This window comes from Neofelis nebulosa, chromosome X (assembly GCF_028018385.1).
Source record: "Neofelis nebulosa isolate mNeoNeb1 chromosome X, mNeoNeb1.pri, whole genome shotgun sequence".
Taxonomy (NCBI): Eukaryota; Metazoa; Chordata; class Mammalia; order Carnivora; family Felidae; genus Neofelis; species Neofelis nebulosa.
The window spans coordinates 126,546,202-126,573,110 of record NC_080800.1 but is presented as its reverse complement, the minus strand read 5'-3'; the positions used below and the strand labels follow the sequence as shown (position 1 = coordinate 126,573,110).

Below are 26,909 nucleotides of genomic sequence, written 5' to 3'. Positions count from 1 at the left end.
AGAGGTCTTAACACAACACTGGGTCCTCACTGTGTGCCTGCCCCCCGAGATACTCTGCCCATCCCCCACACTTCCGTAGCCCGCCGGTGGCTCTCACCCCCTGTGGGAGGGGCTCATTTCTTACTTGTCACCGGCTGTCTCTGCCCCACTTACCTTCATTGGCTTGGGGGCCCACCCTGCATGAGGAAGGGGAAAGAGAGGAGGCTGAAGGAACACGCGGGTCAAAGGGAAGGCTGCTGGGCTGCCCAGGCGTCACTCTGATGACTCATGACCCATCTCTGCAGGTGCCCATCCTCCTCGTGACATCCCAGCCCACCCCGCATTCCCCTCCCCACTGTCTGGGCCCAGTTTCCATAGCAACGCTGCAGCCGGAAAACCAACAGATTCCAGGGAGAAAGACATTCCTGCATTTCTCAGTGTCACCTGAGCATCCTGTTGCACACTTGTGGCTCTGCGCCAGGAGTTCCAGGGAGACACCTACCCCTTGGAGATCCCGAGGACAGCCCAGCCCTGTTGCATTTTAGGGAAGCACTTGACTTAAGGGCGCTGGGGCGCTGGGAAGCGTCCGAAACAAAAAGCCCCACTTTGGAGCGGTTGCTAATTTCTGTGGTGCAAGTACTCCCATCACGGCCACCAGCGTGATGTTGCTGAACACGGAAAGAGATGGAGGTCCCGCGCCATTATATAGGATGTCCTCTTTCCAGACACGCGACGCATTAGGAACCCTGAGAGTGCAAACAGGAAAGGGTAGGGAAGATCATTAGACAGTCGTGAGCTTGGAGTACTGGCTGCCTTTGCTTGTAATATAATTCATTCCGTTGTAAGATTAGTCCATCAAAATGGCGATAACGGCTGTGTTTAACAAGGGGCTTGCAAATTTCCTGGCAGCTTCACAGTCAATTCTGCTAAGGGCTCCAGGGCCGTTCCTGCCATCCCTGTGTCTACAGGCTTTCCCAGACGGCCCTTTCCTCACCTTTCCAATGCACACCTGCAGCGGGCCTCTCCCCTGCGCGCTCAGCCGCCCCGTCTTGACCCTGCAGCCTCTAGGGCTGTACCCGCCACATTCGCACACTTACCATTAGTTGCAAACCAATACCTTCTTGGCTGGTTTTTGTTTTCTTCTTTATGATTTTCTGTGTTTTTCGAATGCTCTGCAATGAACCTTTGCTTCTTTGATGATTAGACCCTACTGATTAAAAAAATATTTTCTGACTATGGAGAGTTTGGGGAGAGGGAGACCTAAATACTGAGATTATTATCTACAAGGACATAATCAAGTAGCAGATAGGTAATTATTTGGGCTCCATGGCTCAGAGGAGCCACTGGTTGGCCAGGGGGCCCTAGGACTCCCTGTGCTTCCTAAGACGGCCTTCTTGGAATGACAGCCAGGGCTCGATTTGTTACGCGGCAGCCAGAAGACACGATTTTGCAGTTGGGTTGGGCATCTGTGCGAAGAACCCCATCCCCCTGAGACACCCAGGGACAGAGGTGGCACTGTGGGAATTCGGAGACTAGGACCTGTGCCCAAGTGCGGCCCCTCCCCCCTCTTCTTGCTGAACCTCTGTCCTTGCACGGGTGCTGGGTCCGTGGGCCCTGCACTCTCCGTGCTGCCTTCACTTCCCCTTGCAAACCAGCCTCCCCTCTCCTTTCTCCTGATGCGGGCCAGGTGCCCCTGCTCGGGGAGCCTTCCCTACCCCCTTCCTAGATGGGGTGTGGCAGGCCCTGTGCTTCCTTGGTAGCAAAGGTCTGCTTCAGTGGCGACCCGCTGGGTGTGGCCGTTTGCAGTACCCCCACTAGTGCGTGTGCTCCCTTCCGTGAGCTGCCGCTGCCATTTCCCCTCCTTCTGGAACTGCTTCCAGATCCTCACCCTCCGCCCCTCACTGGCCTCGTGGCACGTGTCCTGAACTCTGTCCGTGTCTGTTGGGGCCTCAGTCTACTTGCCTCCGCGCCAAGGAGCACATGGAGGTCACAGCGCGTGGTGCCGGGTTCGCAACCCCACCTTGGCCATCCCAGGGCCCAGCGCACCCAGGCTGCTGCAGAAACGAGCAGAAACAAGCTGCCAGGCTGGGGCCGGCCCTTTGCCCCCGGTTGCCTTGAGGGCACACCTTGCTCCGCCCAGCAGGGCCCAGAGAGCACTCCGCCCTCCGCCCACCACCCACCACCCACCACCGGGGGTCTCTTCCTGGGAGGCTGCAGCAGCCCAGCCTCCTTGAACACCGCCCCCAACTCTGACCACTACAGCCCCGTCTGGCTCATGACCTTGACTCACTCCCTCCCTTCTGCTCCCTCAGTTTCCTCATCTGCAAAATGGTGGTTGGGGTCAGGATTCCGGGGGAGACGCACATCAAGGCACCAGAGAAATGGTGATGGTCTTGTAAGGGTCACTTCCTTGGCACCTCCCTTAGGTTGCCTTGCAGTGTCAGGAGGGAGGCTCTGTGTGTCACCTTCTCTCTTCAGCAAGCCTGTCATTGCCTTGACGACAGAGATCCTGTCCTTCGTGTCTGCGTGCTCTTTCCAGCCCTCCGGCCTGAGCCCATTTATTGACTGACTCCCGTTGGGAGAGGAATCAAGGTCTTCCTCCAGCCTAGGGGCGCCTGGGTGGCGCAGTCGGTTAAGCGTCCGACTTCAGCCAGGTCACGATCTCGCGGTCCGTGAGTTCGAGCCCCGCGTCAGGCTCTGGGCTAATGGCTCGGAGCCTGGAGCCTGTTTCCGATTCTTTGTCTCCCTCTCTCTCTGCCCCTCCCCCGTTCATGCTCTGTCTCTCTCTGTCCCAAAAATAAATAAAAAACGTTGAAAAAAAAAAAAAATTTAAGGTCTTCCTCCAGCCTTGCTGTCAGATGAGCTTCTAGACACCAGCTCTGGCCTCAGTACTGCCCAAAGGAGTGAGGAGGACGGAGGAGTGGGTGGCTTCTGCTGGAGGAGGGCCGGGGCGTGTTCCAGGGCGAGGGCAGAGCCCCCAGACCCAGTGCACGGTCGCCGGGGCTCCCCGAGCCCCGGACGGCAACCGTGTAGGGCAGGGCGAAGGGGGCTCACTTGGGAATGAGGGTGGAGAGCCCACCTGCCACCGGTGGCAGGTGGCGGAGAGCGGGGCGGGGCTCGCCGCGTGCTCACGGGGGCGTGTCTCTGCCGCAGGTGAACGGGAAGGAGCTCTCCAAGCTGTCTCAGGAGCAAACCCTGGAGGCCCTGCGCTCCTCCAAGGAGCCCCTAGTGATCCAGGTGCTGAGACGCAGCCCCCGCCTCCGGGGGGACAGCTCGTGCCATGACCTGCAGCTGGTGGACAGTGGCACTCAGACCGACATCACCTTTGAGCATATCATGGCGCTGGGCAAGCTGCGCCCGCCCACCCCGCCCATGGTCATCCTGGAGCCGTACGTCCTGTCTGAGCTGTGAGTCGCCCTCAGGAGGGCCCCGGGCCCTGCCTCCAGAGAGGGCACGCCACCCAGATGCTGCCTTGCCGCAGCTCTGGGCACGGCAGGGAGACCCCGACTGGCCTGTCCTCTCAGGCGGGAAGCAGGCTCCTTGGCCTCCAGAGCTGACCGTGGCATCCACGGGCTCAGAAATTTCTAGGCTTCTAGCCTCAGGCTGGACAGCAGCCGGTGAAGGGACCAGGGGAGGCTGACATACAGGTTCCCTGTGGTAGCTACCGCAGGGCCAGGGGACTTTGCTGCCTCGGCCCTTCCTTCTTCCTCCTCTGTCCCCCTCTGCCGTCCATCGTCTTCTGCCTCTCAAGCCTCCCTCTCTGAATCTTCCACCATCCTGGTCTGTCCCATCCATCTCTTCGGCTTCTTTCTGGCCCGCTCAGAAGAAGGGCCTCTCGTCCAGGCCCGTGGCTCACTCTGCTAATCTAAACCCGGGCTGCAGGGAGGTAGAGCGGGCCCTCCTGCCCTCCCCAGCAGTCCTCTGGGGCCTGGATAACTCCTGGGGGCGTTGCATGAGCGGGGCCAGTGCCAGGTGGGAGGGACACCTGTAGTTTGGAGAAGTTGGCACCCTGTCGGCTGGTGGGGGCTGGGCGACGGGGTGGGGCGGGGGGGGGGAGAGGTAGGCATGCCTGTGTCCTCAGTGCAGTCCCCTGCACACTCCTGTCCAAGAAGCATTCCCGGCCTTTGCATGGATGCATGTAGCTCAGAAGCAGGGGCTCCGTGCTGAGCGCGCTGGGACCCGCCAGCCTGGGGGCTGAGGCTAGGGCACGAGAAGACCAGACGTTTGGCCTGACCCCCCTTCTCCTGGGCAGCCCCCCCATCAGCCATGAGTATTATGACCCAGCGGAGTTCATGGAGGGCGGCCCACAGGAGGCAGACCGTATGGACGAGCTGGAGTATGAGGTGAGCCAGGCGGCCAGGCCAGGGCGGGGCCCACAGCCGGCTCCAGGGGCCAGCCCCGGGATGGCTGTCTGTAGCCCGGCTCAGGCCTGGCTCCTGTTGTCTGCAGGTGGCTGAGCCTTGTGGCCCTTGCCCACGCGCGACTGGTTACTCAGGCTCACGGGCCAGGTTGGGTCAGGTTGGACTGAGTCGGGAGGGTATGGGAGAGGTCCCTCAGCCAGTCCGTGTCAGCGAGTGTGTGTCCCACGCATGTCCGTGTCCCGTGCGTCCCGTGTGTCTTGTATGTGTCTCGGGCATTTCCCGGGAGGGTGGGCCGTGGCACACTCGCGCCCTGGGGATGGCAAGAGAGACCCTCTGAGTCGGAGGCTGGAAGCTTGGCTCAGGTGATGTGCCGCTGCTGGGGGTGGGGCTGGGCTGCGGGGCGGGGCTGCGGCTGCCGGCCCTGCAGCACGCCTCCGCGCTCACACATTCTGGGGGCTTCCTTCCTCCGCGCCCCCCATTCCCCGCGTGGCAGGAGGTGGAGCTGTATAAGACCAGCCACCGAGACAAGCTAGGCCTGATGGTTTGCTACCGCACGGACGATGAGGAGGACCTGGGCATCTATGTTGGAGAGGTACGAAGGCGGGGCGCAGGAGTAGAGTGTTCTAGGAGGCGGTGGAGCCCCACGCCTCCTCCCTGTGTGCCAGGACGTCAGGGCCAGACTCTGACGGTGTCCACCTGCACGGCACCAGCAGCGGGGGGAGGCACCATGGTGGCGGGTGCTGACGCAGGGTCTGGCACGCGGAGAGTCCCCGCACCTACCCCTGTGGCCTGTCCGTGCCGCCCAGGGCACTGGGTCTGCGCATAAAGAGCCCACCGCTGGGGATGGGGCCTACTTAGCATCACATAGGGCAGCTGATGGCTTCCGTGTGTGTTCATCCCGGCAGCCCTCCCCAGGAGGGGATGGGGACAGTGATGGGGACAGTGATGGGGACAGTGAGTGAGGCCGAAGCCCCAGCCAGGCTTTGTACCCCTCCCATGCCCTGCAGCCAGCCTCTCCCGGTACTCACGGGATCCTTCTTCCCCACCGGCCCGTGGCAGATGTCTGTGTGTCTGCAGGAGGGTGGATGGCTCCCCAGCTGCCCCCCACGTGCTGGTAGTGCTCTGATCAAGTCAGCCTCCGTATGACTGTCTGACTGTCCACCAAGCCCCAGGGCTGATATTTTGGTGTGGATGTATGCAAGGGAAAGTGTCCGGCTGCCGCCATTTACCCGGCCAGTGACAGGTTTCCATGCAAAAAGAGTATATGAGTGCCAGCTGGGGGCATGGGTCTGGGCCTGGGGGTGGTGGCCAGGGGCTGGGAAGCTCTCGGCTGGCAAGTTCACGGCTCGTGCTGGGGAGCGGTGACTAGCCCAAGACCCAGTTTTTTTTTTTTTTTTTTTTAAATTTTTTTCAACGTTTTTTATTTATTTTTGGGACAGAGAGAGACAGAGCATGAACGGGGGAGGGGCAGAGAGAGAGGGAGACACAGGATCGGAAACAGGCTCCAGGCTCCGAGCCATCAGCCCAGAGCCTGACGCGGGGCTCGAACTCACGGACCGCGAGATCGTGACCTGGCTGAAGTCGGACGCTTAACCGACTGCGCCACCCAGGCGCCCCCAAGACCCAGTTTTGTTCCTGCCTCCTGGAGCTTGGAAGCTTCTGGTCTGAGCTGCAGACGGAGCAAGCAAGGAGAAGGCTTCAGTTTGCTTTGGGGGTTTGGGGGTCCCCAAGGTGAGGCTGCCCCTTGCTACAAAGGGAACCTTAGCGAAGCATGCTGGGCCACCATGATGCATCTGCCTTGCAGGTGAATCCCAACAGCATTGCAGCCAAAGACGGCCGGATCCGCGAGGGCGACCGGATCATCCAGGTGAGCAGGGCCGGCAGGCCTGACCGAGGCCTTGCTGCCCTGGCCGCCCAGCTACCGGTCCTCAGCAGCCCCAGCCCCAGCTCTCTCCGGCTGTGCCTGAAACCAGGGCTGTGTCTCTTCCCTCTCCTGTACTGCTGCCCCTGGTGGCTCCCGTGTGCTCATGGGATCTGCTGGCATCGAGGAGGGCCTGTGCCGCTCTGGCACCTAGTCAGCCTCTCCGTCCATCCTGCAGGCATGAGCACCCCCCCCCCCCCGCCCGCGCCACATTGTCCTCGGGGTACAAGTGCTCTTGCACGGGCCGGGCTGTCCTGGTCCTGAGCACCTTGCAGCCAGTTTCCATCCTGTCAGAGCTCCAGAGCCTTTCCTGGCTCACGGTGCTCTGCCTGGAGCTCCCTGTGAGGGCATCCGAGCAGTTCGGCCGGGGCCCGTGCCACAGCCAGCCCTGGCATTCTTGTTGATGGTCCCTTGGCTTGTCACAGATAAATGGCGTGGACGTCCAGAACCGGGAAGAGGCGGTGGCCATTCTGAGCCAGGAGGAGAACACCAACATCTCGCTGCTGGTGGCCCGGCCTGAGAGCCAGGTGTGTGTGCCTGGTGGGATACTGTGGGACCCCTGGCATCGGGCTTCTGCCTTGGAAGCTGCTGATCTGTGACAAGGGCAAAGATATGCCAGCGGCCCGGCCCCGCTGGAGGGTGGGTAGTGTCTTTGGGGCGCGTCTGCCCCTCCGGCCTCGGATGGCTGAGTGTTCACCTTCACTGAGACCAGGAGGCCGGGTGTGAGGCCTAGAGGCCGCTGCGGGGGGGCGGTGTCTGGGGAGGTCCTTAAAGCAGAGGGGACAGCACGGGCCTGTCTCTGCAGCTGGCAAAGCGGTGGAAGGACAGTGACCGGGATGACTTTCTGGATGACTTTGGCTCTGAGCATGAGGGGGAGCTGCGCGCACGGAAGCTGAAGCCCCCCCCTGCCCAGCAGGTGAGGAAGGAGGCCGGAGGTGGGTCGCGGGGAGGGCAGATGGGAGGCCGGGGTGGGGGGGGGGCGGGGGAGGCGCTGGACCCAAAGGCCCTTCCGACCCTCCGACCCTCCGGCCTCCACGGGCCGCACGCTGAGTGGGGCTCGTCTCTCTGCCCCAGCTTGGCCACGAAGAGGAGAAAGGGGTCCCCGATGTGGGCGCGGGCCTGAGCAACAGCCAGGAGCTGGACAGTGGGGTGGGCCGCACCGACGAGAGCACCCGCACCGAGGAGAGCTCCGAGCACGACCTGCTGGGCGACGAGCCCGCGAGCGCCGCCGACACCCCCGGGGCCCTGCGCAAGAGCCGCGACCTGCACTTCAGCATGGACTCCCTGCTGGCCGAGGGGGCGGCGCTGGGTGGGGGCGACCTCCCGGGCCTCACAGAGGAGGAGTACGAGCGCTACCGCGAGCTGCTGGAGATCAAGGGCCACCTGGAGAACGGCAACCAGCTGGGCCTCCTCTTCCCCAGGGCATCCGGCGGCGGCAACAGCGCCCTGGATGTGAACCGCAACGAGAGCCTGGGCCACGAGATGGCCGTGCTGGAGGAGGAGCTGCGACACCTGGAGTTCAAGTGCCGCAACATCCTGCGGGCGCAGAAGATGCAGCAGCTGCGCGAGCGCTGCATGAAGGCCTGGCTGCTGGAGGAGGAGGGTCTCTACGACCTGGGGGCCGGCGAGCCCAAGAAGCACGAGCTGTCGGACATCTCCGAGCTGCCAGAGAAGTCGGACAAGGACAGCACCAGCGCCTACAACACCGGGGAGAGCTGCCGCAGCACCCCGCTGCTCGCAGAGCCCCTGCCGGAGAGCCCCCTGCGGCGGGCCGCCACCGGCAACTCCAACTTGAACCGGACCCCTCCCGGCCCCGCCGGCCCCACCCACCCCAAGGCGGCCCCCCCGCAGGGGAGCCCCGCCAAGTTCCGATCTCTCTCCCGGGATCCCGAGCTGGGCCGGAGACCGCACTCGGAGGAGCGAGTCCGCCGGAGCCCCAAGCCGGGCGTGACCCTGGAGCGCGTGGGCCCTGAAGGCAGCCCTTACCTCTCGCGGCGCCACCGCGGCCAGGGCCAAGAGAGCGAGCACTACCACAGCTGTGTGCAGCTGGCCCCGCCGCGCGGCCTGGAAGAGCTGGGCCACGGGCCCCTCACTCTGGCCGGCGGCCCCCGGGTGGGCGGGGCAGCGGCGGCCACCGAAGCCCCCCGCATGGAGTGGAAGGTCAAGGTGCGCAGCGATGGGACCCGCTACGTGGCCAAGCGGCCGGTGCGCGATCGCCTCCTCAAAGCCCGGGCCCTGAAGATCCGGGAGGAGCGCAGCGGCATGACCACCGACGACGATGCGGTGAGCGAGATGAAGATGGGCCGCTACTGGAGCAAGGAGGAGCGGAAGCAGCACCTGATCCGGGCCCGGGAGCAGCGGAAGCGGCGCGAGTTCATGATGCAGAGCCGGCTGGAGTGCCTGCGGGAGCAGCAGAACGGCGACAGCAAGGCCGAGCTCAACATCATTGCCTTGAGCCACCGCAAAACCATGAAGAAGCGGAACAAGAAGATCCTGGACAACTGGATCACCATCCAGGAGATGCTGGCCCACGGCACTCGCTCCGCCGACGGCAAGCGGGTCTACAACCCTCTGCTCTCCGTCACCACTGTCTAAGCCCCTCTGTGCTCCGGGGCAGGCCTTCTGCCCGCCCCCCCCCCCCCCCCGCCCCAGGTCCAGGGAGCCTCCCAAGACCCTGTCCCCTGCTCTCCCTTAGAATCTAGTGTGTGTCTGTGTGTACGCACGGCGTGTGTGCACCTGTCTTTGTGTGTGCGCACAGGACCTTGTTGCCAGAGAGAAGCCCCTGAGGAGAAGGGACGCCTCTCTCCACGGGCTACTTCCTGCTCTCCAAGCACAGCGGCTACGTCGCCAGCTGGCACGGGGGACACCCTTTCTGCTGTGTGCCGGCCACGTGTGCCTAACGCGAGCGCAGGCACACGCACACGCACACGCAGTCCCCCCTCCGGAGCTCTCGGCCTGGGTACTTGGGGACGGGAAAGGACTGAAAAGGAGAGACAAGAGGACTGTCCTAAGCACAAGAGAATGCCTGGCTGTGAAGCTGAGCACGGCCTCGCCCCCTGCCGGGAGACTTGGTTATTTGTAGACAAAGGCACCCCTGAGTTTTGTGGTTTTTCTCCCTTTCTGTGCTTGCCGGTTGTTGTTTTTCTGTTTTGTGGACTTGCCCTGGGGGCTGGCGGCTCCTTCAGGCGGCCTGACAAAGCGGACCCCCAGTGATGGCTGGGAAGGAGGTGGGGGGAGGGGGAAGGAAGAGAGGGAGGGCTGGGGCAGGGGGAGGGAAGGGTCGGGGAAGAAAAAGGGGAGAAGGGGAAGCAGCTTTCTTGGTGGTCTCCGCCCTGAGGTGTGGGGATGGGCAGCCTTCGATGTGGCCTGCGAGGCCCACTCCGGAGCCCACGTCCTTCCCCGATGACCGAGGGAGAGCCAAGACGGAAGTAGCAGTGGAAGAACTCAGTGACAAGACCCGTGCTGACCTTAGGGAGCAGCCGCACCCAAGAGAGAGGGGCCGGCCAGCCGGGTTGCCTGGGGAGAAGACGCTCCCCAAGTGTGGACCAGGCCCAGGCCTCGGGGCCATCCCGGCTCAGAGAGCCTCAGACCGGAGGCACACAGGCTGCCTGCCCCTGCCCCCCCCATTGGCATTGGGAGAATAAAGTAAGCTGCCTTTTTGAGGTGACTCCTGGTCTGTGTTCATTCTCGTTGGGCCAGGAGACGGGAAGAAGGTTTTGGGGGCGGGCACGGGCAAGGCATGGGTCAATTGAAAGCTGTGCTCTGTGCCTTCTCGGTGTCACTGAGGAACGGCGAGGTCTTCCTAAGTCCGTCGTGTACTCTGGGAGCACACACAACAGTCACCTGAATTATTTCAGAAGTATATTTATTTTGAGAGAGAGAGCGCACGCAAGTGGGGAAAGGGCAGAGAGAGGGAATCCCAAGGCTCCACACCATCAGCACAGAACCCGATGCAGGGTTCGAACTTACAAACTGTGAGATCAAGACCTAAGCCAAAACCAAGAGTCGGATGCTTCACCAACCGAGCCCCCCAGGCGTCCCAGAGCTGGGAAGTTCTAGAAGGCACAAACTCCTCTCCTTATTTGGCCCCACGGGGCCTAGTACGGAGCTTGCTGAGTAAAGGTCTTTTGGCCACATGGGTGAACATCTGGGTGGTCAGAGGCCTCTTCTGTGTTGGGAACTCCCAGAGGGGCAGCCAGATGTTCAAGGTTCCGTTCAGTGCAGCAACTGGGCATGTGCTAAGTGCTGGGTGGGGGACCAGGGCCCCAAAGACCGCAACTCCGGGGGCCCCAGCTCGTCTTGTGTGCAGTGCCCCCTGGGGTGGGCAGCACAGCAGTGAAGGAGCTGTCTCCCAAGCACACGCAGGACGCTGCCAGCAGCCGAAGTGCACAAGGAGGCATTAAAATTGTATTGAAACATCAGTGTAGGCCTCTCATTAATCCCCCTGATTGACTGAGATGGGTATGAGCGGGGAAATCCCAGTGTTTCCAGAAGCCACCTGCTCTGTGGGAAAAGCTGGGCCCTGAGGGCGGGCCACAGCTGGGGGGGGGGGGCGGGGGGGAGAAGGCCGGGTGTGATGTGCCATCACACCGCAGGCCTGGAACCCCAGCACATGGGGAGGGAGGAAAGGGCTTGTTGGTGAAAAGGGGCAGATGGGAAAGGAAGGGGTTGGGGCTGGGGACAGGCTTTCTCAGCCCTCCTAGGCCTCTGGAGCCCAGCACTAGGCACATCTGTTCTGAAGAGGGGCCAACTGGGCCCCAAGCAGGCCCCATAGAGGATGGGGCCCCAAAAGCCTGGCCCCGGCTGCGGGAAAACTGGCTGGAAGCCAACTGGAGACTGGGGCCAACCTCTCTGGCTGCTGAGGGACTCACTTTGATGGCTCTAAAGGCACCCCATTTTTGTCTGGGTGGAGAGAGTGCTGGAGGCCCAGTGTTCTTGGGACGTGGGCCAGGACAGGCCCATAAACTGTGTGGAGTCCCTTGCCACGTGGAAGCTGGCACCAGGGGTCCTGGGAGAGGTGGTGCCAGGAGGGCCAGCAACCCTTAGCTATTGCTGCCCTGGAATGGACGTCACTTTTGGGTCCTATTGCCGTGGAGCAGAATCAAAGAGCCACCAGGCAGCCACAAGCGGCCACTGTTCGCCCTGCGTGCCTGGCACAGGTTGTTGGCAGAACCCCTCCCCCTTCACCCTTCGGCAAGGCGGGGGAGCAGCAATCCCTGCCAGCGGGCGCCCCCCGAGCCCCCCACCGCTGGTTTCCCGGAAGTTCGGGAAGCCCATCAGCCAGCAGTCCTAGCCTCGCCTGACCCTCGGGGGACTCTCAGCCGCAAGTCTCCTGCTGCACCCCTGCTTCTGGGAAGGAGTCAGCCCTTCCCCACAGCCTCCATTCCTGTCACTTTGTCCCCACCCACTTCGAGGACTGAGAGTCAAGGAGTGGGGAGAGGCTGGTGTCCCCTAGCCCGAAGGAGGTCCCCAGGCAGTCCCAGGTCACAAGCCACCCTCCACACACCCGGGCCCTCCCAGTGCCACAGAGCACTAGGTGCTCAGGGGAGACGGGGCACTGAGACAAGATGCAGGACGAACTGGAAGAGGTGAGATTGGCTCCTCAGAGACGTGGGGACTCACGTCACCTTTCCTTCCACTTTCCTGTGCCTTCTATGCGTCCCGCTGGACACCATGAAGTGAGAGCACAGGGGGAGGCAACACGGAGGTGGGGTGCGGGACCTGGAGGGACCACCCCACCGCCCACCACCAGGTGCAGCGGCCTTAGCCGCACCAGCGAGTAGGGGGGCCCACGACACCCCACGGCAACAGCGCGGGAGGTACGCGCTCAGGAGCGCGGCTCGAGCCCGGGGCTCCGCGCAGGTGGCGCTGCACCTACACGTGCTGCTGACTGCCACGTTCCAGGGAAGCCGGCCACGGCCCCTGACTTTCTCTGGGCAGCTGCCCTTCTGCTGGCAGGTCACCGGGCCCTCTCCCAGGCAGGCCACAGAGACCCTGCCGTGCAGCGGCCAGGTGAGGGTGGGAGAGAACGAGGCCATCCCCTCTGCCAGAAGACAGCAGGTGCTGGGTAGGAGCGCAACCCCACGGCCTGCCCAAACCTATGCGGGTAGCTGGGAGAGGCAGAAGGCAGACACCGTGGGCACCGGGCAGGGAAGGCCTAACTGGGGCCAAGGAAGGACAGCCTGTGACAGCAGAGTGAGGCCCCAGCCAGTGCCTGCGCCATCCAGGTGGCTAAGGGGACTGGTGGCCCAGCTCTGCGCATGTGCAGAAGGCACGACCACGCAAGTCGTGAGCCCACGTCCTGAATACCGGTGACAGCCAGCAACTGTTTATTGAAAGTAGCAAGGAGGGCCCCTCGGTGCCACCTTCAAGCCTGGATGTGACTCTTGGCACTGAAGGCCAGGTAGTAGATCACCAGGCCGATGGCTGCAGCCAGTACCTCGGTAGAGACCCAGGGTCCATTCCAGGTGCCCTGCAAGAAAGGAGACCAAAGCCACCTCAGGGGAGAGAAGGGCGAGGAACCAGCCAGCCCCGGCCACCTGCCCTCTAGGGCGCGAAGGCACACCGACCCTCTCCCCGCCCGTCCCCACCCCTCAAAAAGGGCAAGGCTTGCGGTGTGCTCCCTGCTTCCCCTGAGACCAGCCGGCCTCTTCAGCACGCTTACCCGATGGTCCACACTGACTGTGAACAGGGGTGGGATGATAGAAATGTCCTCGTTATTTCTCTGAGCCTGCAAGGAGATGCTTGGGTCAGGGGTGCCACCAGGCAGGGTGGGGAGAGGTTGGACGGGCAGGAACATTGGCCCAAGCCACGGAAGACAGAAGAGCCGGGCAAGAGAGAAACACGGAAGGTGCGAGCACAGGCGTGGCAGGTGGTCAGGAAGGTGTGCCACCCCCCCACCCCCGACCCTGGGTCAGCCTTCTCTGTGAAGGCAAGGCCCCTAGTGGCCCGGAGCTCGGGTAAGAGGCACTACAGGGCGAAGGTGGTCGTGGAAGCGAGGTGCACCCTCCCTCCTGTAGGCCTGGGCGGGGCTCCGGGTCGCTGATACTCACCTTCCTCAGCAGACTGTAGGACTCCTCGTCAAAGAATCTGACCTCATAGGTGCCTGCATGGGCACTCTTGTGGTCTAGGCTCCAGGACACCTGGGTTGGGTAGGTTTGACCGAGGTGGGCACAGTGGACACATCCAGGCCCCCCGGCAGCACTGACACAGTACCACCACCCGCAGCCTGAGTCAAACAACCGCAATCCTGCTCCACTGGGCCATCCCTAGGGCTTCAAAGTCTTGCCGGTGGGCAGGTGGCCTCCCCCCAAATGACAACCGCGGCATCAGCATCCCTTACCTGATAACGTCCCACGTCCTGGCCCCGGGTCACGGGAAATTGTTTTCCACTGACATCAGCATAAAGAGCCATATTCTGGGACGGGACAAAGAGAGAATCACCTTCTCCCCCCCCGCACCCCCCACCGTCAGCAGAAACCCCACTGTGCTGTTCACAGCAGCACTCGTGGCCTGTGGGCAGGGAGGCTGGGCACACTTGGGGACCACACTGTGTCTGGCAGGGGGCACCACATAAGAGCCATGGAGGTAGGCCTGCCGCAACCAGAGCGATGCCAGGAAGCCGACCCCCGTTGATGCTGTTACTGCCTCTGCACATCTACCTATGAGGGGGGCTCATCCCCGCTATGGCCCGACCTCCCTAACCCACGGCAAGCCTGTTAACTGTGAACACGGGTGGGGTAACTGAAGTGTACTCATTCCTCTGAGCCTGGGAGAGGGTGTTGGGGTCAGGGGGTGCCCCCGAGCCACCCAAGGAGTGTTGTACTCAGAAAAGACCACCTAGGCAAACAGCAACCAGGAAAGGGCTCCGGGCTATGGGCGCTCAGGGGCCAAACCTCTGCTGTTTCTCATTTCCCAGCACCCTTACAAGGCACAGCAAGACGTCTACCTACATTTCCACACCGCGGCAGACTAGGAAAATGTTCTCTTAACACCTGCTTCACACAGTCTGGCCTGGTTGTGCCCTACCCTCTCCCCTCTACCCATAAGTCAAAACCCTCAATCTCCCTCTGTCTACATGGGTCCCTGGGTCTGATCCCATCAACTGCCAGTGAGGACCTGATGCCCAAGGTCCCAGGCTCCCTGTGGACCTCTGGCTCTGGCTGAATCCCCCCTGGACCCTGCCTCACCTGGACCCTGTTCTTGCACGTCAGGGAGATCTCCACGATGAAAACGGTCTCGGTGGAAATGACGGCATCCGAGGTGGTGTAGTAGGAAGGGGTGATCTGGGGCTCCACGCAGGCCTCTGCTGTGGGGAGGAGGCAGACGTGCTTACGTAAGGCCCAACTGGTGGGTGCTGGGGGGCAGAAGGGACCGCCCAGACCCACTTCCCAGACCTTGTCGGCTGACACACGGGGCCCTTTGGAACCTGTCAGGTGGGATGTGAGAGACAGATCCGAACACTCAGTCAGAAGTGCAGTGGCGGTGGAAGGGGTAGGGTGGGATGGCCTTGAAGGAAGGCCAGGGCTGCGAAGGCTTTGTACAGGCGGAACCTCAACGTAAGGGCAAAAGAAGAGCAGGTGAGCGAGCACGCACGTGGGAGGGGGTGGAGGCGGCAGCAGCAGGACAGACTCACTGCACAACTGGGGCCTGTGGCTGGACCTATGGACACGGAAGCCATGCGAGGGCTTGGGGTTGCAGCCGGACCTCGATTCAGAGCTGTGCACAGCCCTGGCCGGTTTATTGAAGGCACCCTCCGCAGACACCAAGCATGGTGCAGCTTGCAACCCGTGAGGGCTTGAGATGCAAGGGTCTCTGCCCCCACCCACGGCTGGCCCCAGTGTCTCCGAGGGAAGGAAACGGGCACAGCTTGTACCCTTTAACAGGGCTGCCCCGAGAGAAAGGAGGCTGCCTCAGCCATCATCACGCTGCTCGAGGCTGCAGGGAAGGAAGGACACTGCCTAAATCACAGGGTGCCAAGCAGATGCTACCAGTGGGAAAGTTCTCAGCCAGCTGCTCTCTGAATGTGTCCTGGCACAGCCATGCATGAGGCAGACAGAGAAGCTTTGCAGCTGGGCAACAGGAGGAAGATGCCTGGGAATGTTAGTGGGGGCTGGTTCTCAGGGGCCACATCTGTGTCCTGCTAAGCTTGGCTTTTTTCCTAAGGACCTTGTGGAGCACCACAGGGTTTTACAGTCAGGTTTGTCCCTTCCAGACACCACTGGCTACACCATGGGTAATTCCTGAGGGGCAGGTGAGAAGGGCGTGAGTAGGGAAGCCAGTTAGGCTGATGAAACCCTCCAGGCACCAAAGGCACTGGCCCGAGTGGCGGCGTGGTGTGGCGCATAGGTAAAGTGAATGTGTACAAAGTATCCCTGACTCAGGCCCCCCAGACTTAGCGCTGGCTCCTGCAAGGACCTCCTCCTCAACACGCTTCTGGACTCCAGTTCCTGAGTTCAACCCCGCCACCAGGTGTTAAGAATCTCTCAAGAATGTACATGTAGATCTGACCGTGGCTCAACTCTGCTGAAAAGCCCTGTAAGAATACACCAGGGCCTCAGGGAAAAAGTCAAGGGTCTGGCCCAGCACTCAAGCCCTCCCCCACCCTTTTCCCCTTTCTTCCCTCTTTTCCAATCTAACTTGCCCACGTTCATGGTCCTTCTGCCGGGCCCCATCCCCGCTTCCTCTCTTCACTTACAGCTCCCTTCCTGGGGAGGCCTGGCCCCACTGCACCGGGTCAGGTGGCTCCTCTCCCACTAGCCTAGTCTTTCACTCGGATAGCCCTGCGCTGCCGAGTTTTGCTCTTGTCCGACCACCCCCACCCCCTCCAGGACTGGGAACTCCGGGTGGGAGCAGGGACGTATGTCATTTTCCCTGCTGGAGCTGGGAACGAGATAGACTCTGGTACTCTTCCTCGGAGGGGCGGACGGGAGGGGGCGGTTTGGGAAGTTTTGGCTGTTTCTTCCAGCAGCCTGGCTGCTGGGTAAACGTGTGTGGTGCAGGAGCGTGTGGTGGCCTCGGTCGCCGCGCCCCGGGGCCACCTGCCTCTCGGAGGAAGAAGGCCCAGAACCCCGCTTCGCCCGCACCCCTCCTCCCCCCACGCACCACCAGTCGTGGGAGAGAGGCTCGCCAGAAAGGGGCTCCGGCCAGGCCGCTACCTGAGCAGCAGGAGAGGCTGGACAGCAGGAGTAGCGCCAGGGCGCCGAGAGATGCCAGCGTCGCCATCGCCTCTTCTCTGCCGAGGGAAAAAGGGAGACTCCCCTGAACACGAGGGGCAGAAGAGGAAGCGCGACGCGTAAGCAGCGGGGGCAGCCAATCAGGCGCCGGCGGGCCAGGCGGGCCAGTGACGCCACAGGCGGCACTGACGTGTCCCCTCCCCAGACCAGAGGCCTCGGTGGCCGCCCCATCAAGATGGCGACGGCGGCGGCAGTGGCGGCGGCGGCAGCGGCGGCGGAGGCGGCGGCGCTCTCGGCACCGGAAGGGGGCGTGAGAACCGGCGCGTCAGCGCGCGTGCGCACTACTGGGTCCATGCCGGCTCCCGGCACTTCGCGCCCTGCCAAGCTCTCGCGAGAGCGGTGTCTACGTGTCTGGACGTGCGGCGTTTCTCACTTTCCGTCATGGCGCTGAAGGTGGCGGCGGTCATCGGTGGCGCTGCGAAAGCGGTGCTCAGACCGGCCCTCCTCTGCCGTCCTTGGGAGGTGAGAAGGGGCAGCGGGCCGCGGGGACAGCCGCAGCGCTCGCTGGGCCGGGCCGAGGGCGGCTGGCTTGCGGAGCGTCTTGGAGCCCGATTGGCTGTGGGCCCCGTGAGGGGCGGGGTGAGGGCTACGCGCCGGAGTTGATTGGCTGCCTCCGCTGTCAGTGAGGGGATTGGATCAAGTGGGCCCTTTGTTGGGCTTTCCCAGGGGTCTGGGTCTTGGGCGGGGGGAGCCCCGGAGGGGCGGGGAGAGCGGGCAGCGGCCGGCAGAGTGTCAACTCCCTAGTATACTGTGGGAGCCCTGCCGAAGCAGTCACGTGTCCCGGCCCGCCTTCCTCTTGCGGCCTCAGGAATCCTGTTCCTAGCCCCAGTACCTCCTCGGGTTTTTCTGTTGCGGACCTTTTTGTCACTTGTCCCAGTGGAGTTGGAGAACCGAATTTTGCCAAGTGCTCCGGACATCACACCCACCCCCCACCCCGACATTTTTATAGTTCCAGATGCTTTTTCATCCCGCAGGCGTCCGGAATGGGAGGGAGCTAGATTTTCTGACGCTGGTGAGGTGGGGTGGCCGTGGGGGCTTTGTTTCCGCAGTTCTCCGTTTAGGACCTTGGTTATTCACTCAAGTCTCATTCCTCATATCTTTACACACTTAAATGAGGATAACTTAGTCCCTGGGTGGGTCAGAAGCCATCCGAAGCATCAGCGAGCCAAGAGTGATTTTAGGGAACAAGAGGTATGACCTCCCGGCCTGGCTCCCCCCAACTAACCTACAGTGTGGCCACCCTCCTGTCTCTGGGTTCCAATTTCCCCCCGTCTCAAAGGATCTAGCCCACCCTGACCTTCCAGAATCCTGTGACTTTGCTGACACTCCTGTGGACGCATGTGCTATGCCTCTGCCTTCTGACCCCTTGGGAAGACTACCCTTTGACAGCTTATGCTTTATGAAATTCTCATTTCTCTTAACTTGCTGATGAGGGACTTGCCAGAGGCCCTGACGGCTCTGGCAGCTGGGCTCCCTTGGTGTCTTGGTGAAGACTTTTGTGCCCTCCCTGACCTCCCCTTCTATGTGTGCTTGTGTCCACGTTAGGGTGGGGGGAGGGCAGTGAATGGTTGGTAGCTGGGCAGTGCCTTGCCCTGAGACTGGTTGTCCTGGGTATGGGAAGCTTTAGAGATGAACTGTAGATCTTTGGTCCGACTGATTGGGACCTTGTGGGAAAACATGCAGCCACCATCGGCACTTGATGTAACATAAACATGCCAAGGAAAGGAGCCTCGCTAAGATGTGGAGCATGGGAATCCTTTGTCAGGAACACATACCACCCAGGACCCCTTTCTTTCTGTGGCGCCATCACAGCATGGCTGATGGTCCACCTCCCTGCTTAACGAGTGAGCGGCAGGCCTGCGCATATGTCCCATCCTGCCTTCAACTGGGCGTCTCTGATGGGTAACGTCACAGGGTGGCATAGGTGTGAGGTAGAACCTGTGTAAGCCCTCGAGGGAAGGTGCCTGTATCTGTCCTGAGCAAGGTCAGGGGAGTAAGTCTATCTTGAGAGCTCTCTGGGGCTTTGGCTAAAGCCTGAAGGAAACATCTAGCATCGGGACCAGGTGAGGGAGAGGTTTAGCCCAGGTGGTGATGTGATCCAAGGTGGGCGGTGGGGGTGGTGGCCCAGATACAGAGCTAGGTGAAGGGGCAGCTCACCACCGTGGCCGAGTTACCTGCGTTAGCACCAGCGGACTCCCAGGAGGATTTACTGCTGGGAGCTGTAGGGGTCCACCGCATGCCGCCCCCACCACTGGACATCAGCCATGAAAACTGGCCTAAGGGGCTGGTGTAGTGAAGGAGTGGGCCTGCCCTGCTGGGGACCAAATGGCTTACTGCATCCTCCCAGCAGCCACGTGAAGTGGGTGCCTCTGTTCCGTGGGTTTTAGACAGGAAGCTCAGCAAGGTTAAACTGTTTGCTACCAAGAGATGGTGGGTTTAGACCGAGTCCTCCCTGACCCCCAAGCCCACCATCTCTTCCTTCATTTTCTGGCGCGTTCATTAATTCAGGAAATGTTTCTTATGTCTGAGCTCTGGACCAGGCATTCTGTTCGGTCTTGGGATGACAGTAGGAAATTGGACCAATATGGCTTCCACCCTCAAGGACTTCGGGGTTGGGGAGGGACCGAGGCAGTTGCTAGGGACAACCTAAGGATATTGTGGTTGGTGGGGTGGAGGGGGGGGACAGTGAATGGTTGGTAGCTGGGCAGTGTCTTGCCCTGCGACTGGTTGTGTCAGCCAAGGGGGACCAACAACTTGGCAGCCTTAGGGCATCAGAGAAGGCTTCCTGGAAGAAAGGTGGTGGAAGCCTCCTTCCACAAGTCATATCGAGAGCCTACAAGTAAGGTGAATCCAGGGGTGCCTGGGTGGTTAAGCATCAGACTCTTGATTTCGTCTGCAGTCGTGAATTCATGGGTTGGGCTCCACACTGAGTGTGGAGCCTGCTTAGGATTCTCTTCCTCTCCCTCTGCTCCTCCCTTGTTTGTGTGCCTTCTCTCTCTCTCTCTCTCTCTCTCTCTCTCTCTCTCTCTCTCTCAAAAAAAAAAAAAAAATTAGTCCAGATACTGACAAGTGCTAGAAAGGAAAATTGGAAAGCCCTGAGTGTGCCTGTGGCTGCAGATCCAGGGGCCACATGGCTGAGCAGATACCCCGAGCCTTTTGTCCTAGTAGTCACCCCCCTCCTGGCCCCTGGCTTGGCTGAGTCAGTGGCACACCTATGCCGCCAGAGCCTGTGCGAGTGGCCGCCTTGTGAATACCAGTGTGGGAAACCCAGAGGGGATGATCAGCCTCTGTCTGAGCTTTCTAGACTTCTAGCAGGAAGGTATGGCTCTTTGCAAGATGGCCACGGTGACCCTGCCGTTGGCTGGAATACTCTGATGCTGCCCCAGTGGGAAATTGGCAGAGCATCTTCAAGTGACAAAAAGGACCTTGGCTCTGCCCCTGCCTCTTTGGATTGAGAGACACCGGGTGTGTTCCCAGGTGGGGAGCAGCAGGAGCAGAGTGAGGATGCCTAGGCCCTCCGCAGTGGCACGTGGCAGACAGGCGTCTACCTCCAGGACTGTGCGGGGACCCTAGATGGATCACTGCTCAACAGCTGTCCCCTTTGACTCGGATGGCTTTTACTCTGAAGCTGTCAGACATGGCATTGGGGTGACCAAACATGGCTGTTTCTAAGTCGGGAGGTTGGGGACATTCATCTTCCACGTAGGCCACAGAGCAGTTTTGCAGTCCTTTGTGAAAGCCCTCTGAGAGATTGGTGTCTGTTATTCTTCTAAAATTGGTTAGATTTTCCCTGGCGCGTTTGCTTTGGACTTGTGATTCCGGAGGGCCGTTCCCACGATGCCAACAGTGGCTGTCTCTGGGTGGACAGGGGACTGGGTGCTATCTTTTTGTTCTGATCTCCGTGTTAGGACTGTGTGTTGTTTGTTTATAAAAAACAAGATTTTTTTATACATTTTTAAGTTTTGCTCATTTATTTTGAGACGGAGGGAGAGGGAGAACCCCAAGCAGGCTCCGCACTGTCAGCACAGAGCCCGACGTGGGGCTCGATTCCACGAACCGTGAGATCATGACCTGAGCCAAAATCAAGAGTCGGATGCTTAACCGACTGAGCCACCCAGGCGCCCCATAAGAAAAAAAGATTTTTTTTTTTATAATTTTTTTTTCAACGTTTTTTATTTATTTTTGGGACAGAGAGAGACAGAGCATGAACAGAGGAGGGGCAGAGAGAGAGGGAGACACAGAATCAGAAACAGGCTCCAGTCTCCGAGCCATCAGCCCAGAGCCTGACGCGGGGCTCGAACTCACGGACCGCGAGATCGTGACCTGGCTGAAGTCGGACACTTAACCGACTGCGCCACCCAGGCGCCCAAGGAAAAAAGATTTTAAAAATGACAAAATGATTGTTGTGGCCGCCCCAGGGTTTGCCACGTGCAGTGTGCCAACTTTTCCACGTTACAGACAACAAACATCACTGGGCAGGACTAATTATTGGCTAATAAAGAATCAGACAACACAAGAGAGAAACATTTCTTAAGTTGACTAAGAGCTGATTGCGGAGCTGACGGAAGCATAGAGGGTTGCCACGACCCTCCATGATGATTTGACTGGCTGGTCCTTGGGAAATGGAGGCTCTCGGGCCATTTGGGCGCGTACCACGTGCCGTTCACCACATGATGGTGCAGGGGTGAGGCGGAGGGATGACGCGTGGGACCTGGCTGGGCATGGTGGGGACGGTTCCTCTTCCCTGCCAAGAGTTCAGCTGGCCTTTACCGAATCGACTTTCTGGGCCGGACAACAACCACTGGCATCTGGTTCTCTTCGCCAGGTTCTAGGTGCCCACGAGGCCCCCCGGAGGAGCTTCTCCGTAAGTACCTGCCAGAGCGTGTACGTGCGTGTGTATGTGTGTGCGCCCAAGAACGCTAGTGTTTATGCATGTATGCACCTGTCTGTGCGTGCGTAGGTGTGTGTGTGCGCGTGCACGTATGTGTGCTGTGCCTGCCTGTTCGTTCCCTGGCGCTCCGGGTCCTTCTCTCTGAGGCACAATCTCAGAGGTCGCCCACCCCTCCTCACCCAAAGCGCACTACACAGTATCCCCGTTCCTTGGGCACAGCCTCGTTCTTCCAACCCTGGCTGATTCGTGTCTTCTTCCTTTCTGTCCCTCCTCTAGCAACAGACAATTGTGAGTATTCCTCTCATCTGCCTGTTAAGTTTTGGGGCTTTTAGTTGCTCTGGGATTGAGCCAAGTCCAGGTGGGGGTGGGGACTGCTTCTGCCGCCACTCTCCCGACCAAGGAACCCCCCCCCCCCACCGTGATTAACTTGTCTGGGCTGGGGTGGCGGGGTCAGGTAACCCCAAGCTGGAACCTCATGACTGGCCGGCCCACCGGGCCCACCCTCACCTTCCCGTCTCTCCAGCCTCCGTCGGCTAAGTATGGTGGGCGGCACACGGTGACCATGATCCCGGGGGATGGCATCGGGCCAGAGCTCATGTTGCATGTCAAGTCTGTGTTCAGGTACACGGCCCTTGGGCCTACCTCCCCTTGACCCGTACCCCTAGGGGAGCTTATACCCCGGCGGGGGGGGGGGGGCTTGAGAACTGTGCCAAGAGGGACCGTCAGCCCAGAAGCCCACTGGCCAGGGCTCCGCCCCAGCGCCCCTTGAGGCAGCGGCAGGAGGGCTGAAAGCCCAGGCCTTTTGTCCCAGTGCCTGTGATCCCGGGCACGAGGAAGGTGGCAGCGGTCCTGCTACTAACTGTGTTGTAGAGTTCAAGTATCTCCCCGTCAGTTGGCGCAGGTCGACCCCGTCTCCCCTCAGGCAGAGCCAGGTCAGGGTGGACAGCGGCGGTGGCCAGGCCTCTGCTCCCAGTAGTCCAGGCAGGCTTCCTAGAAGAGGCGTGGGGGAGGCCTGGGGCTCACCACCTTGACCCAGTTCTGCCCCAGGCACGCATGTGTGCCGGTGGACTTTGAAGAGGTGCACGTGAGCTCCAACGCTGACGAAGAGGACATCCGCAATGCCATCATGGCCATCCGCCGGAACCGTGTGGCCCTGAAGGGTGAGTGCGGGGGCCAGGGCGGGGCACCGTGCACGATCCCTCTCATTTCCAAATCCCTCTCATTTCCAAGCTGACACACACTTGTCCCTGGGGCCGCACGACTTGGACTTTAGGGTTTTTCTGGCTGGGGAGGACCCTTGGGCTTGGAGAGTGGACAGAAACTTTTGGGGTCTGTGCCGCGATTCTGAGAGCTTGTGGAACTAGGCTGGACAGGAGCCTGTTCAGTAAAGGGCTTCCCCCACCCCCTTCTCTCCTGGGGCGCAGCCCTCTCTGCCGGGGTCAGCTTTGGCCCTCGGGGTCTTTTTCTCACAAACCGTATGTCACAGGGATGCGGTTTTAACCCTCTTCTGCCGCCTTGCCCGTAGCTGGCACAGCTGTGGATGTTACAGACAGGAATTCTAGCCCTTCCTCTGTTTGCCTGGGTTTGGTACATGTTCTTAAAATGCTTGCATTACTCGTTCTGTAAGCTATAGTCCATCACCTGCTCTGTGTGAGCAGAGCTGAACCCGGGTGGAGCCCCAGCCCCTGGCAGTCAAGCAGAGGGGCCAGCGTGGCAACTGAAGGGTGCCTGAGGCATTGTGGGCAAAGGCGGTGTGGGCAGGGCGTGACTTGGAGGGGGCGGTGGCCCCAGTGGGCCCTGAGAAAAGCCTGCTCTTCGAGGCACCCTCTGACCGCCTTTTCTTGGAGGCTGCTGACCCCCTCTTGCGCCCGTTCTTTTTGCCCGGGTCCGCCCCGGCCCAAACTGTAGTCTTTTCCAGGCAGCCACCACCTGCCCCTGAACTGGGGCTTGTGTGGCACCTCGATGCAGGGCCTGACGGTGACGCCAGCCAAGGTCACATTGCTGGCGCCAGGCTGGCTAGCCAGCCGGTTAGTGAGCAGGAGTGGTCACTTTCCCTCCAGCCAGACCCCAATCTTGCCATTTCCTGCCCGGGGTCTGGCAAGGTCTCCTAGCCAGCTGCCAACCCTTGTTCATTCATCTGTTCATTCATTAAGTATTTATCGAGTGCCCGCTGCGTGCCAGTCCCTCTCTAGGCCCTCGGAACCCCTCAGTGAACCGCACGCACTCTCTGCCCTCACAGGGCTTACGTGAGAGACCACCCTGGCACTCTGTGAGGTACCTCTGCCGGTAAAGCCACCTCCTCTGCTTGATGCTGCCTTGGGCACGCGTTCCCTTGCTCAGGATGGGGAATGTGGTGGCATTGCTGAGCCCAGGGGCCCCCTCTCCAGCCTGTCTTTTTTCCGTCCCGCAGGTAATATTGAAACAAACCATAACCTGCCACCGTCCCACAAATCCCGAAACAACATCCTTCGGTGAGAGCCCAGTACACAGGGTGGGGGCTCGGCAGGGGCGGAGTGTGGCAGCAGACGGTCGTGGCACTGGCCGGCTGCTCTTCTTTCTGTGTTCCCAGTACCAGCCTGGACCTCTATGCCAATGTCATCCACTGTAAGAGCCTGCCAGGAGTGGTGACCCGGCACAGGGACATAGATATCCTCATTGTCCGGGAAAACACAGAGGGCGAGTACAGCAGCCTAGAACACGAGGTGGGTGGGACCCAGGCTGTCCCCTTATTGTCTTGGGTCGTGGGGGCTGGGGACAAGCCTGGCCAGGCCCAAGGAGAAGCTTGTGCTGGAGGGACTCTTCTCCCCGTCTGTCCCAGAGTGTGGCTGGAGTGGTGGAGAGCCTGAAGATCATCACCAAGGCCAAGTCCCTGCGCATCGCCGAATATGCCTTCAAACTGGCCCAGGAGAGCGGGCGCAAGAAAGTGACAGCCGTGCACAAGGCCAACATCATGTATGTCCCACCCCTGCCGTGTCCCTGCCCATTCTTCAAGCAGTTGTGAAACGGCTGAATTGAACACTCTCCTCCGCCCTGCTGTTAGGGACTTGGGACCCCGGACCCCGCTGCCCCCCAAGGGGCCGTGCCCAGGGGCGTGCCCTCTTGCCCCTTTCCCAGCCGCGGCGTCACCACAGCGCATACTTTGGGCAGGTAGAGCAGGATCGTGCCCGTCGTACAGGCGGGGGACTGGTCAGGGGTCAGAACCCAGCTTCTCTGGCCATCTGTACACCCCGTGCCTCCGGCTGACTGTTACAGTGGCCAAGCTGGCGTCTTGTGCCCCCCTCCTAGGAAATTGGGCGACGGGCTCTTCCTCCAGTGCTGCAAGGAGGTGGCAGCCCGCTACCCCCAGATCACCTTTGAGAACATGATCGTGGACAACACCACCATGCAGGTAGGTGGCCTGCCGGGTTCCACGGCGACCTGCCTCCGGCGCGGTGGGCTTCCCGTGCGCTCTAGCTTTTCTGCCTGTCCCCCCTTGCCCTGCAGCTGGTGTCCCGGCCCCAGCAGTTTGATGTCATGGTGATGCCTAATCTCTACGGGAACATCGTCAACAATGTCTGCGCAGGACTGGTCGGGGGCCCCGGCCTCGTGGCTGGGGCCAACTACGGCCACGTGTACGCCGTGTTTGAGACGGTGAGTGTCGCCAGGGCCGCTGGCCTTTCTGTGCTAGAGAGCTTGCATCTCATCCAGTTCGCCGAAAGTATAGGATACGGTGTGGCCATCGCCACTGTCTCGTCCCAGAATGTTGTCGTCCCCCCAGTATTGGGGGCACCTGGGGGGCTCAGTCGGTTGAGCAACTGACTCTTGATTTCTGCTCAGGTCATGATCTCACGGTTTGTGAGTTTGAGCCCTGCACTGGGCTCCATACTAACAGCGTGGAGCCTGCTTGGGATTCTCTCTCTCCCTCTCTCTTTGCCCCTACCCCGCTTGTACTCTCTTTCTCTCTCAAAGTAAATACATAATCTTTAAAAAAAAGAAGAAACCCTGTGCTTGTTGGTTGTTACTCGCACCCCCCGCCCAGCCCCTGGCCAACACTCATCTGCTTTCTTGTCCCTCTGACTTTGCCTTTTTGGCCATCTCCTACACGGAGTCATATACCGTGTGGCCTTCTATGATTGGCTTCTCTCCCTTAGCACAGTATTTTGTTTTCCTTAATTTTAGAGAAAGAGCATGTGAGCAGGGGAGTGGGGCAGAGGGAGAGAGAGAATCCTAAGCAGTTATGCTCAGTGTAGAGCCCGACGTGGGGCTCAATCACACAACTCTAGGATCATGACCTGAGCTGAAATCAAGAGTGCGAGGCTCAACCGACTGAACCAACCAGGCGCCCCATTAACGTAGTATTTTTAAGGCCTATCCACACTGTGGCATGGCTATATGCCCCAACAACATTTCTTACGGTGGCTGAATAATATCATATTGTACAGAGAGACCACATTTTGTTGGTCTCTTAGCTTCTATTTTTAGGTCTTTTTTTTTTATGAGGTAAAATTCACATAACAGTGTGAAACCATTAAAAAAATTTTTTTTTAATGTCTATTTTTGCGAGAGAGAGACAGACAGACAGACACACACAGCTCACGAGCAGGGGAGGGGCAGAGAGAGAGGGAAACACAGAAGCGGGCTCCAGGCTCCGAGCTGTCAGCGCAGAGCCCGACGCGAGGCTCGAACTCACGAACCGTGAGATCTGAGCCGAATTTGGGACACTCAGTCGACTGAGCCTCCCGGGTGTCCCACCCCGCTTTCTTACCATCCCCTTTCCTGTCTTGCCCTCTCGAGGCTACGAGGAACACGGGCAAGAGTATTGCCAATAAGAACATCGCCAACCCCACCGCCACGCTGCTGGCAAGTTGCATGATGCTCGACCACCTCAAGTAAGCAGCTCCGTGACCCCCAGCTGCCAGCCCCCCCCCGGCCAGCCCCCAGGCCCCAAGCACCGAAAGCTTCCCTCCCTCCTTAGGCTCCACTCCTATGCCGCCTCCATCCGTAAGGCCGTGTTGGCGTCCATGGACAACGAAAACGTGAGGCTCCTCTTCCCCCGCCTTCCCCCAACCCCCCCCCAGTGGGGGGCTTGAGCTGGTGTGCTACCTGAGGGGCCAAGGTGATGACCTGGCACTTCCTGCTGTCCCCAAGGGGAGGGCGGTACCGGCCAGGGTAGGGCTCTCTTGGCCTTAGCTGCTACCACCGCCCTCCCGCTGGCAGGCCCTCCCCTGCAAGCCACGGGAGACCACGGGTGGCCCCGGGCAGGGGTCAGGGCTCAGGTGTGCGCTCAAGTTCGCACGTCTCCCGCAGATGCACACCCCGGACATCGGGGGCCAGGGCACTACGTCGGAAGCCATCCAGGACATTATCCGCCACATCCGCATCATCAATGGCCGAGCTGTGGAGGCATAGGCTGTCCCTGGGCCTGCCTCAGCTCACTCCCTCCCGCTCCCAGCGCCCCAGCTTGGTGGGCGGACCCAGAGTAAATCAGCTTCCGTCCCGGGGCCCGGGTCTTGGCTGCTGTGTTTCTGTCACTCTGGGACGCT

The 26,909-nt window shown here is 60.6% G+C and overlaps 3 protein-coding genes across 8 annotated transcripts in view; 2 read left to right on the top strand and 1 right to left on the bottom strand.

Moving 5' to 3' along the window:
- PDZD4 (PDZ domain containing 4) overlaps positions 1-9,928 on the top strand; it is a 32,717-nt gene extending 22,789 nt beyond the window's left edge. The window contains exons 2-8 of one of the 3 annotated variants that reach the window (XM_058712966.1): positions 3,133-3,368; positions 4,232-4,322; positions 4,834-4,932; positions 6,145-6,207; positions 6,687-6,788; positions 7,067-7,177; positions 7,336-9,928. In XM_058712966.1, the coding sequence (XP_058568949.1) occupies positions 3,133-3,368; positions 4,232-4,322; positions 4,834-4,932; positions 6,145-6,207; positions 6,687-6,788; positions 7,067-7,177; positions 7,336-8,856 (2,223 nt within the window). In that variant the 3' untranslated portion in view covers positions 8,857-9,928. Of the gene's footprint in view, positions 1-3,132; positions 3,387-4,231; positions 4,323-4,833; positions 4,933-6,144; positions 6,208-6,686; positions 6,789-7,066; positions 7,178-7,335 lie in introns of all 3 variants that reach the window. The other 2 variants (XM_058712965.1, XM_058712967.1) reach the window with 2 other exon arrangements.
- Positions 9,929-12,567: 2,639 nt separating this feature from the next.
- SSR4 (signal sequence receptor subunit 4) lies at positions 12,568-16,652 on the bottom strand. Of its 2 annotated transcripts, none has more exons than XM_058712211.1 (6): positions 16,419-16,652; positions 14,451-14,569; positions 13,604-13,678; positions 13,314-13,403; positions 12,926-12,991; positions 12,568-12,733 (listed from the first exon to the last, which is right to left on the bottom strand). In XM_058712211.1, the coding sequence occupies exons 1-6, from the start codon at positions 16,483-16,485 to the stop codon at positions 12,629-12,631; spliced, it is 522 nt and encodes a 173-aa protein (XP_058568194.1). In that variant the 5' UTR covers positions 16,486-16,652; the 3' UTR covers positions 12,568-12,628. The 2 variants fall into 2 exon arrangements, with proteins under 2 accessions (XP_058568194.1, XP_058568193.1); XM_058712210.1 differs by having other exon boundaries at positions 14,451-14,566; positions 16,419-16,580.
- A 140-nt stretch (positions 16,653-16,792) lies between these two features.
- On the top strand, positions 16,793-26,866 carry IDH3G (isocitrate dehydrogenase (NAD(+)) 3 non-catalytic subunit gamma). Of its 3 annotated transcripts, XM_058712206.1 has the most exons (13): positions 16,794-16,958; positions 21,322-21,360; positions 21,664-21,675; positions 21,911-22,008; positions 22,435-22,547; positions 23,798-23,858; positions 23,957-24,089; positions 24,206-24,339; positions 24,673-24,775; positions 24,871-25,017; positions 26,161-26,255; positions 26,342-26,402; positions 26,674-26,866. In XM_058712206.1, the coding sequence occupies exons 1-13, from the start codon at positions 16,878-16,880 to the stop codon at positions 26,773-26,775; spliced, it is 1,179 nt and encodes a 392-aa protein (XP_058568189.1). In that variant the 5' UTR covers positions 16,794-16,877; the 3' UTR covers positions 26,776-26,866. The 3 variants fall into 3 exon arrangements, with proteins under 3 accessions (XP_058568190.1, XP_058568189.1, XP_058568191.1); XM_058712207.1 differs by lacking the exon at positions 21,664-21,675 and having other exon boundaries at positions 16,793-16,958; positions 21,322-21,356; positions 21,895-22,008; XM_058712208.1 differs by lacking the exon at positions 21,664-21,675.
- The last annotated feature ends 43 nt before the right edge of the window (positions 26,867-26,909 follow it).